The sequence below is a fragment of the Gossypium raimondii genome, chromosome 13 (assembly GCF_025698545.1).
Source record: "Gossypium raimondii isolate GPD5lz chromosome 13, ASM2569854v1, whole genome shotgun sequence".
NCBI lineage: Eukaryota > Viridiplantae > Streptophyta > Magnoliopsida > Malvales > Malvaceae > Gossypium > Gossypium raimondii.
In genome coordinates, this window is record NC_068577.1 from 53,767,738 (window position 1) to 53,780,200 (window position 12,463).

At 32.4% G+C, this 12,463-nt stretch overlaps 1 protein-coding gene across 1 annotated transcript; it reads right to left on the bottom strand.

Moving 5' to 3' along the window:
• Window positions 1-413: 413 nt before the first annotated feature.
• LOC105774016 (two-component response regulator ARR12) lies at window positions 414-4,151 on the bottom strand. The gene is made up of 6 exons (XM_012596308.2): window positions 3,682-4,151; window positions 3,119-3,271; window positions 2,511-2,894; window positions 2,167-2,243; window positions 1,024-2,079; window positions 414-724 (listed from the first exon to the last, which is right to left on the bottom strand). The coding sequence occupies exons 1-6, from the start codon at window positions 3,809-3,811 to the stop codon at window positions 677-679; spliced, it is 1,848 nt and encodes a 615-aa protein (XP_012451762.1). The 5' UTR covers window positions 3,812-4,151; the 3' UTR covers window positions 414-676.
• Between the last annotated feature and the right edge of the window lie 8,312 nt (window positions 4,152-12,463).

Here is a 12,463-nt window from a genome sequence, read left to right on the forward strand (position 1 = left end):
ATTTTTAATTTGAAAGTCCCACTACTCTTCATAAATTTAAAATTTAATCATTATATTTTTATTTCTAGTTATTTAGTTATCTTACTTTTCAGATTTCAAAATTTAGATTCAAATATTAAAACTATTTAAATTTAAGTTCATTGCAACGTCATTTTTTTGTTACATGATTATCAAGTCGATTTTTTTTATTTCAAAATATCGTACCAACAAATTTAATAATATTAACATTTTTACATCTCAAGAAATAAAATGCAAAATTTGTGATGAATACAGGAAAATATAGCATATTTTAAGGTAGAATGGGGTCCTGAAGAATCAGAACCTAGTTTTTAATAATGAAATATGGTTAGCATAAAACATGGAGTAAAGAATGTAGTATACAAGGCAAACATTATAATGCGTAGTTGGACCCATTAATTAAAAACTAATATTTTTATTCATTATACAAATATTTCACAGGGCTTAGCAGGAGAAGTTGCACTGAGAGCTCTTAAGAGATGTTATTAGGACAGAATAAAAAGTGCAAGGATTTGACAACAAAATCATGGCATAAAATAAAGATTATCATAGAGAGATTTTGTTTTCAGTTCACATGAGGCAAAACTACCAAAGAGGAGCAATGCTTTGTAAAGCAGATCCTTCTTTTGCTGTTAGTACAGAGGCTACATTCTTATCTTCATATGGAAGTCCTTAGAGAATAACCATTGCATCCGAAATCGTCTTCCTGCAACAAAACGGACAAATTGGTCGGAACCTAATAAGACCAGAAAATAACACTGTCCTGTTCTAGCATGCTAGTTAGACACTTGGTGAAAAATTTGGACACTCTAGGCTATGAATGCTACTAAACCCTAATGGCATTCCACTAAATTTGGTGGAGCATGATTCGGCATGTCCTTTCTAGCATTGCTTCATATGAAAGATGATAACTTGTACGAAGTCTGCCATTTGTGAGTTAATTCGATGGCTGAAACGGAGAAATAGAATCTAAATATTGACTAAAGAAGAAACAACTAGCCTTACCTGTTTCATCATTGCACTTGCCAGATCTTTCAAGGAGCCGGTGTTATCAGGAACATGACTTCCATGTGGCCTTGGTTGGAACATAAGATACCCTTCCTTTTCGATAACTGATGGCTCCATAATGTAGTTGTCACCTTCACTGTGCTTGATAGATAAGGGATCAACAAAGTTCAATGGTCCAACCGAATCCAAGTCTGTCGTTCTGTGGAAAATCGAGTTATTTCGGTCCAAGCACTGTCCCAACTGAATCATGGCACTGTTAATAGGGATCGAAGAGTTTATCAAAGCATGTGATTGGTAAGGGGCATCTTTTCTGGGGGCATTCCATTCTTGAGGAGCACTTCTGATTATTTGCCCTGCATTACAGTTGATCGGGGATGCTTGGCCTTGTGAGTCTGCTTTTGAATCCTGCAATTGGTTGGAAGCAGGAGCTATCGAAGTAAAGTCGGATAAAGCATTCCCATTTTGGAAGCCTATTGCAGAAACACTAGTATGCGAAGTGGCTTGCTGAGAGCTTCCTTCTAACATCAAGGAGTTGCTTGTAACACCAAGAAGTGGATTGTTGGAAAATCCAGTTATTCTTGCATCTACTAAACTACCAGAACCAGGGAAAACAGTCGTACTATCAGTAGTTGGCAGCTCTCCTATGTGGCCAACACTCTTGTTATGTTGCAGTCGATCAAGTTCTAGTGACATTGGCATACCTTGTAGAATGTTGGTATTATGGTTTCCAGGAACGAAAGATTGCAACTTGCTAAGATCATTTGTGGGATTACCCGAATTTTGCACGTGGCCTAATTGAATAGTTCCTGGAGATGGAAGGCTACGTATGCCTAACCCAGCAGGTGTGTTCAATCTTCCAAGCACCCCACTAGGTGGGAAAGATCTAAAGGCAGCATTGTGAAGCTGATCAGATCCAGCCAAGGTATGGAAATTTCCAAGTCCATTCAGAGACCCCATCCGTAAATAGGCAGAATCTGCAGTGCCTAAAGCTGCCGCCATGTTTGCTTGCTGGTTTGCCACACAGCTGATTCTTTTCAGGTAAAGCCTAAATTTCTGTAACCGAAAAAAAATGAAAGTTAGCTTCCTGACAAGTTTCGGATCATAGTAACTAACTATGGCAGAAAAGGTCCGGGTTATTACCTGCAGATGGCTGGCGACATTTTCTCTGGTAAGCTTTTCAACATTCATCAATTCTAGGATCTTTTTAGGTACAGCCTCTGCATTGCAACAACTTGAAAAAGTTAAAACCGAACAGATTCACTGCAGATTCATTGCTTCATTGACGAGCAGATTCACTGCAACTAGAACTGAACAGAGCGGTGAAACATCGATAATAAATGTTATAAGTAGAAGCCGAAAATGCAGTGGTCGACAGGTAAATTGATAATATTTTGAAAGTGAGGGATAGACATGGGAGTCAAAAGAACAATAGTAATAATATTAATGCCACAATGTAGCCAAAAGCTGAGAAGTTAAGAACATACTGTCAATGCCCAACTGATTAACCGCCGCAACAAACTTGCGATGCAACTCCACTGACCAAACAACACGAGGTTTCTTTTGGGCTGATGGGTCCTCGTTATCATGGCCATTCTCGTCACGCTCGTCGTCCTCGTCTTCATTCTGGTCTTTCCGCTTTTTGTTTAACTTCCCATTGTTATCAACATTCCCTATCCCCGCAGCCTCGCCACTGTCTGGATGAGGCTTGTCTTTGCTGCCGGAATTACACCGGTCTTTTTTCTTTCTCCTCACTACATGTTGCCATATATTTTGCAGCTCCTCGATCCGAACAGGTTTCAGCAAATAATCACAAGCACCATGAGTAATCCCTTTCATCACAAGCTTCGTATCACCATTTGCAGACAACACTGAAGGCATTTAATCATATCATTAGTTAAAATATCCGATCCGGAATCCAAATGCCCAGAAATTTTTTGTCCATTTTTGCATGGGATAACCGAAATGATAGAAGTTGCATTAAAACCCCTTTCAAAGTCTACAATTTATGCATGGCAGTTAGTCTAAAATGTTGATAAAAATGTCAAAAGTAATTAAAAGAAGCCAAAAAAGCAGAGCATTATTACTAGCTTACTTATGACAGGCAGGTCCATCTCAAGCCCCACATGCTCAAGTAACTTAAAACCATCCATGTCGGGCATGTGAACATCGCTGATAACCAAGTCAAACTTGTTCTTGTTTTCTCTTAACATCTTCAATGCTGTTTTAGCTTGGCTTGTTGTGGTAACTGCAAAATACACACATTAAATGAACCACTTTTATTAATGTTTTTAAAGATTCAAAATCCAAAAATGCATATTACACTGAATCAGTGTAGCAAAATTAAAAACAATGAACTAGGATTGAAGGAAAGCAAAGAATCCAAAATGGGAAAAAAAATGTATGCAAAGACATGATCTTTTTGGAGCACGAAATCACCAAATCATGAAAAAAGAAAAACCCCGAATCTAAGAACTATCCGTAGAATCGAAGAGAAACCGGAAAAATGAGATCTTCCTTTAGATTTTTACAATGCAAATGTGATGAATGAAGCTCACAAAGATTTCACTGGAAACCCACTAATACCGACGCAACTGCAAAACAATAAAAATCAACAACCCATTTCTATAAATAGAGATTTAAGGCAAAAAGACGAACCATGGTACTGGCATCGACGAAGAAGAGTTCCGAGCAGTAAAAGGCAAGTCGGGTCATCGTCAACGGCCAAAACTCGCATGCCAATTGGAAACTGATCCTTGCCTTCACTGACTATCTGCTCTACCGTCATTTTTTTAAAGTTGTTTTTTTTTTTTGCAATATCAGAAACTATATTTCGTGGCTTAAGATTAAAGCCAGAAACTAAACTAGAATGAAAGAAATTTGAGACAAAAAGGCAGAAAGAGAGGGAGAAGTTTTAGATTGTAATTAAGGGGTGAATTTAGAGAGACAGAAAGAGCAAGTGATTGTTCAAAAGAGAAAAAAAATACTGCCTTTAATATTTAAAAACAGACTGTAATCTGTATACTGGGTCTTAATCTCTGTGTTTTTAGGAGGGAGTGTGTGAAGAAAAGAGAATATGGAATCTGGAAATTGACTGTGAAAATCGGGATTCACACGTTTTACTGAAATTCATTTTCAACGACTTTTGCATTTTAAGGGCTAATTGGGTTTTTATTTTCGAAGAAATTAAAAAGCCCTCCTCAATTATTTATTTTATTTAATTTTTAAAAATTAGTATAATTATAAATTTAATTCTTTATGTTTACTTATTTTATCATTTTGATCTTGATTATTTTTACCACTTTGGCATTTAATCCTTAAAATTTTAATGATATTAATACGTGATATGATATTCTCCGTGTACTTCATTACTAGTTTATTTTTATATTTATATTTAAAATTATTGAATTCTTTAATAATATATATTTGAAATTTTAGTTATACGTGAGATGTTACATCAGTGGTGTTAAAATTTTTGTAGTTTAGACAACTTTTTCATCTAGAAAAAGACTAAAATTTAAAAATTAAATGTTAAATAGAGTTATCTATGGATCGGACCATTCGGTCTAGCCTGAAGGCCGGTTCAAAAAATAGATTTGGACAAAAAATAAGGCCCGTTTAGAAAATGGGTAGGGTCTCGGGTAAGGTTTTTTTTGCTAGACCTTGGCCCGAATTTGCAATAAAAAAATCAACTACTGTTTTGCTGTTATTTTCCCACTTTTTACCACTGTTTTACTAGCATTTTGCTATTATGTTACTACTATTTTAATATTTTTAGTATGTTTAGTGTATTATATTATTTAAAATTAGCATATAAAAAGTAAAAAACAAAATTAGCATTTTTAGTCAAGCTGGGCATGGGTAAAAATTTAGGCCCATTTTTCGGACCCAGACCTATCAATCGAGTCTAAAGTTTTATTAGGACCCGAATCATGGACAACTTTAATATTAAAGTAGTAAAAAAAATTAGGATTAAAGTGAAAAAAATAAATAAATGTTAGATACATAGTATTATGCCTTAATTTTATTTATGTGATATTTTGTCGCTGATTTATTAATTCAATCTTTTAAAAAGTTGCCATAAGAAATTGATAATGATTTGATAATTGAAATCTAAGATTATGATTAAGTAATCTTCTACTATATATATACAAAATACGTTTTCTTTCCATTTTGATACAAAATAAAAATAATACAAATATAAGAATATCCAAACACAAATTATGAGGTTGATTGTGTCTCCTCGATTAATATGGGTATTGTTGTTAATGTAGAAGGATGTGGGTTCGAATACGCTGAAGCGCATTATCTCCCTATTTATGAGTTGGGTTGGAGAGTGATTATAAGTAATTCATATGATTACAATTTATGATGAGATTATTCAAAAAATAATAATTTATAACACAATTAATATCTTTCCTATTAATATTTCAGATTTTAATTAATAATTTATTTTTATTACATTTATAAATTAGTACAGAAATAATATATATATATAACACAAATGAATCTAATCACAGTACAAAATCAATTCTTCATATCAGAACAAAAATCTCGAGATTTATGATGCGAAAATAATATAAAACTCGTAAACGACGTCATTTTTCTGCTAAGTAGAGATATATAAAAGATTTTGGTTTAACAATTCATTGGACCAAATATCCCTAAACTATGCCCTTCATGTTAAATTAGTCCTTAAAGTTTAAAACATTTTAATTACATTCTCAAACTATTAATGTTATATTAATAATGTCCTCTGTTACTAAAATCATAAATTTAACAATTAAATGAGACGTTAGATCTTATGTGACATAATTTAGAATGAATATTGTAAAAGTGGATGTTGTGAAAATCTCGGTTTTGAAGTTTTCAAAACTTTTACTATCGTTCACTCTTTTTTTAAAAAATTAGTTTTTAATTTAAAATTATATACAACATTTTACTTTTTAAAATTTTCATTTTAAATTACGTCATATAAGACTTTACGTGTCATTTAATAGTTAAAGTAACAGTTTCAAAAAGAAAAGACTTGATTAATATAATATCAATAGTTTAGAGATGTATTTAAAATAAGGTTCATAATTTAAGGATGTGTAGTGGAATTAACCCATTATTGAGCATTGATCTTAAATATCAAATTTTATTTAAAAAAAACCATTATTAATGATTCTATTTTAGTTTGGTTTGGTTTGGTTTGTGGTGAAGGGGGACCACAATGGCAGGAAGTATGGAACATGCCAAAGCATGCTTTGTGAACCCAAAAAATAAAGTCTTCCAAAATAAAAATAAAACTCTCTTGCCGAAGTATAAGGCTGTCATATTTTTCAACTTTTCATCTTTTTTTGGTTTAATCCTAATTATTAATCTAATAAATCTTTCTTTTTATGGTTTTGTATTTTTATAAAGTGTTCTTCTTTTAAGGCCTTAAAAGTTAAAAGTCCTTTAATTTTAGGGCCTAAAAAGCCTAAAAATAACCCCCCTTTTTTTCTCTCCTTCTTGATAATTGTCATAAAATGAGTCAAAAGGAGTCAAACTCTTGAGAAGGACTTATATATACATCTTTTGTGGGTGTTGTTGATAATGCAAGAAAATATGGGTTCAAGTGCTTTGAAACATATTATCCTCTAATTTGTGGGTTGGGGAGGGGTTATAGATAGTTCTAGACATTATTTCAAAAATAACATATATAATTAGAACCTATAATAAGATTGTTCAAAAAAATATATATAAGTGAAGTGGTAAAGATTGTTCAGAAAAACTGTAAATGAACCTATAACGAACCTAGATCTCACTTGGAGTAGATTTAAAATAGGTGGATCAAAATTTAAGTATATGGTCGATTGAGTCTTAGCTTAATTGACATGGGTATTGTTGCCATTACAGGAGGACGTGGGTTCAAGTGCGTTGAAGTGTATTATCTTTCTATTTATGGGTTGGGGAGGGACTATAAGTAGTTTTAGGCATTATATCAAAAAGAGACCAAAGCCTATAATGAAATTGTTCACTTCTACCATATTTTCTTTAATTAATAAATATTTTATCATTTTAGATATAATAATACAAATACAAGAATACATATAAATATGTCAAAATTCATAATACAAATTATTGATGTATCAAAAGTTATTATATCATAAATACAATTAAATTTTGTCATATTTATAATGTGGGTTAAAATTTATTTAATAATGAATATAGATATAATGGTAACGAATTTGTGGTTTTTTTTTTGTGAATTACAATAACAGGACAAAACCTGAACAACCAATACAACTAGCACGACTCAAACTTATGCCACACCTGAGGTAGTGAGTACCCTTGACCATTAGGCCATAACATGGGATTCAACGAATTCATATTTTAATACAACTATTAAACAGATTTTTGTTTCTTTTACTTTTGGCATAATTAAAAAAACCATGTGAGAAATTGGAGCACCCTTTTTCAACAAAATATCTACATTACTAGTTTTATGAAATCAATTTAGTAAGAAAAGAAAAAGAAGAATGATCTCCACATACACACATAAAAGAGAGAGGGCAACAACTTTTTAGAAAAGTTTGGTGGGAGAAAGTTGAATAATGAGTAAAAAGAAGGAGGTAGCAAATCAGTTCCCTCATGAATGCCCACTAAGTCATTTTAGTGGACATGACTATATACATTATATTATAAAATGTGGGTTCCAGAATGGAAGAGAAATGCCATAGTCTTCTCTCTTTTTGGTCTGGTTTTTGGTGATTAATTATATGCTTAAAAACTTGCAAACCCATCTAATAATTCATACAGATATATTCTGTCAAAGCACACAACATGACCAACAACCAACCATCTCAGCTTGGTTAACTGCACTTGCCTCATCTTGCACTCATCATTGATCAACACATAACTTTACAAAACAATAAAAAGGAGATATATCCCATGAGTTCTGTTTATTGATTACCCAATGCTCCATTATTTGACTATCCCTTATCAGTATATATTAATATATTATTGAAATTGGGTTTGCACTTTGCATGATAACTGCAAGCCTGTGTTTCTCTCTCTACATCAAAAAACTATATAATAAAATAGTCCATGCCATGCTGATACATGTATATATAAAATAATAATGTATGTTTATCTTGAAGATTCATGCTGGGTACAAAATCTTTGAGATTCCTTGCTTTATGGGGTCACATGAGTTTTGCTTTGGCTTGATTTAAAGTAGAAAGGTTTTAAATATAGTTGATAATATGGTTTAAATATAATGTATATGCACAAGTTTTAGGGTTTAGCCAAAATTGTCTCCCACTAGGGATATATATGGCCATAATATTAAATAAGAACATGTTGAGTGGGCTTCTTACAATCTTCTTTCTCACTATTATATTTTGGTTGAATCTTTTGCCACTTCATTAAACATGGCTGCCTTGATTTTTTTTCCTTTTTTAATTCACTGGTTAGAGTGAGAAGAGAGGAAAGGTGAAACCTGTACCAGCCACATTCTAAGCCACCAAAGACCTACGCCTCTAAATTTGAAACTTCCTTTCAATTTGATTATGGAGAAGATAATATTTCAATTTCACTTGGATTTGAAATCTTCATGACTTAAAATTATCAAAATAAATAATTTGAAATCACCTGAATTTTCAATAATTAGAATTTTGAATTAATCCGAACGTATAAAAATCAGGGACGAAATCAGAATTTTTTTTAGGGGTTGAAATTAAATTGTAATTTTTACGATAGTAAAAATGCAATTTTACCATTTTAATAATCTTTATTTTTATAATTTTTAAAGGATTAAATCAAAATTTTTAGGGGGCAAAGTGTAATTTTACCTTTACTAATTTTAAAAAAAAATTCAAAGGGCCTAAATGAAAAATTTTCTATTTTAGAGGGGCCAAGGCCCCTGCCACCCCCAATTGTTTTGCCCCTGATAAAAACCATATCTAAAAATTAGGGCTGAGTAAAAAAAACACCGACCAATGATGTCCATTAAACTAACTACTAAGTTGACTAAGACAAGTGCACTTATCGATTAATAGTATAGTTATGGTGAGCACAAATATTGTTCCCTCGAGGACTACAATTACTGGTAATTATCACCTTTCTATTATTTAAACTAACAATTCAAGTGATTAATAAAAATTAAAATAAACTATCTAAAATAACTAACAATTGCACCGGGGAATAAAATGCAAAAGTAATTAAATATCAACTGATTGTGTAACACCCCTAACCTCTCTTCGTCGTCAAATTAGGGTCACGAACGTTACTAACCAATCACAACATTTAATTTCATCATAAGTAAAACTGCAAGTTGACTATTTACATTACATCATACAATGAGCAATACATGCTAATTTAATATTTCCATAATAGTGTCTTATACAATCGAATAATGAGTCATGCTATATCATTCCAAATCAGACTAAAAGTTATTCTTACAGTCCTTAATACGAGTTTACGGGACCTTAAAAAATAGTCTAAAAATAGACAGAGACTAATTTGAAATAATTCTAGAAGTTTAGGGTGAAATCACAAAACACCTAGAAATAGGGGACACACGACCGTGTCCCAGCTCGTGTCCCAACCCGTGTAACTCACTAACTTGGGTCACACTGCCATGTTGTAGCACGTGGGGAACTACACTTATACTGATTTACCACATGTCGCAGCCCGTGTGTGTCACACGACCGTGTGAGAGACCGTGTCCCAGACTGTGTGCACCTAAATGTACCTTAAAACTCAAGTTTATCAAATTGTGATTACTTGGATACTAAACAACTTAAATACCATCCAATTAACCTATCCAAAACACAATTAAACGTACTCAAAATATGTCAAATCAATCATCTAATATGCCTAACCAATGTACCCTCATTGGTACCACATTTTATATGTTCAAACATATCAACAAAGCATCAACCATTTAAAACTTCCATTCATACCAAATTTGCCTTAATTGAACTAACCTTTAGCTCTTTCGGTTACCAAATTTTAAGCTAAACACATACCAAACATTAGACTAAGCTATATACCAACATTGCTACAACTACAACCATATATATACAATTATCCATCATTTCACTAAGAAACCATAATATCATCACATCATAAACAACATCAACAAAGGACCCCTTAGGCACATGCCATTACAAAATAAAACATCACATCACTTGAGCTCGGGATTGTTGTTGGATGCTGAGTCGACAATAAGCTGAAGGTACCTAACCTGCGCACAAAAAACAAAACCTCACATTGAGTATAACTCAGTAGTATTTCTATAATCTAAATATATAAATATAATATGAAATATTTGTTGGAACGCCGGCACCCCTACGGCACAGCGAAAAAATAAAACATTCGACGATCCTAACCATGGATCCATGTGTGAGGAATGAATCGGGGTAAAATAAAGGTTTGGAAATTACCGAATCTTTATTCTGAGTAGACAACAACGCCTCAGCAATGAGTAATCTGATCTACTATCGAACCAAGCCGCAATCTATCGTGACTCCGGCCCCTACGTAATCCACCCAGTTGACAATGAACGGAAGAAATCCCCAAAACTGTTTTAAATTTTTTTTTACTTTGACGGCTGCTAGACCCCAAGCAAAGAAAAAATGGGATTTTTATATCTATTTTTAGGGTTTCTAGAAATTAAATAAATATAACTACGTTTTAAACCGAAAATTATAATTACATTAATTATAATAATGATTTCGGTAAACTATATATTTATTTGAATTTATATACTAACCAAAATCATGTTCTCATTATGCGTACAACAAACTTGTACATAATGTGTTCGATATTTGATTATCCAATTAAATTAATTCTATAATTAATTTAATTCAAGCGACAACCAAACACAATACCAACTATGTTTTATTCCGTTCATTTCAAATATAGGGTGTGACCCTGGAGGTTCTTGTAATGTTAGCAGTAATACTAGAACGATTCCAATGTTACAAACAATGAGTGGCACCTAACAATGCATCATTGCTACCTAAGTCACAAGAAATCATGATTCGACATAACCTTTTATGATTAACCTTTCATGCAATAATCCTTAAGTCTTTTATCTCTAGATTGGACACAAGTCATGGAATAGTCACACTTGCATAGTCCATTCCATGTTCCTTGATATCTTAAGTAGACTATGATATACAAATAAGTATGACATCTCATATCAGCTTATTTGAGCATGACCATGCATTTCTAGTCCCACTCAATCAAGTGGCCTAAGATATTACTCCCATTATGTACGAGGGACTTATCCTATATCGATCAACCATATCCCTCTACATAGATCGTGGTATATCCAATATCAGCCTTTATAGAACAACCAGTTACGGTGTACGTTTGACTGTATCAAAATATACAACTCATGATGTTGGGATTATGATGATCTCAAGTCTGAGGACATATATATATTAATCACTATGAGTAATATTGTGACAATTACATAATAATCCAAGAAACATACTCATAACGGGTCAGTCCAATATGTTGTTCTCTAACACACATATTCATGCATCGATTTTGACATTCCATATCAATGACAACTCTTTATCATCAACCAACTACATGTTAGTCTTAATGCATTATTGTTGTCCTATCCAACAATAATACTTGACTAACGACCTTTTAAGAATAATCATATTACTCTCAGGACATTATTATAAAATAGTTTATTTATACACACGTAAAAGAAACTGAAATAATAATGGTAGCATATATATTAATAAACATGATAAATCAAGTATGTTATTAGAACCATCTCATGATTGATCTTTGGGAATATTCTAACAATATTCAAATATAAGATTAAAACGCAATAAAAGATATGCACAAAAATATGTAACTTTCATAATTTCATAAGAGTTTTAACATGAAATTAAATTGTAATTTTATGATAGTAAAATGCAATTTCACCATTGTAATAGTCTTTATTTTTATAATTTTTAAAGGATTAAATCAACATTTTTAGGGGGAAAAGTGTAATTTTACCTTTACTAATTTAAAAAAAATTTCAAAGGGCATAAATGAAAAATTTTCTATTTTAGAGGGGCCGAGGCCCCTGCTACCCCCCATTGTTTTGCCCCTGATAAAAACCATATCTACAAATTAGGGCTGAGTAAAAAAAAACTGACCAATAATGTCCATTAAACTAACTACTAAGTTGACTAAGACAAGTGCACTTATCGATTAATAGTATAGTTATGGTGAGCACAAATATCGTTCCCTCGAGGACTACAATTACTAGTAATTATCGCCTTTCTAAAATAACTAACAATTGCACCCGGGAATAAAATGCAAAAGTAATTAAATATCAACTGATTATGTAACACCCCTAACCCCTCTTCGTCGTCAAATTAGGGTCACGAGCGTTACTAACCAATCACAACATTTAATTTCATCATAAGTAAAACTGCAAGTTGACTATTTACAT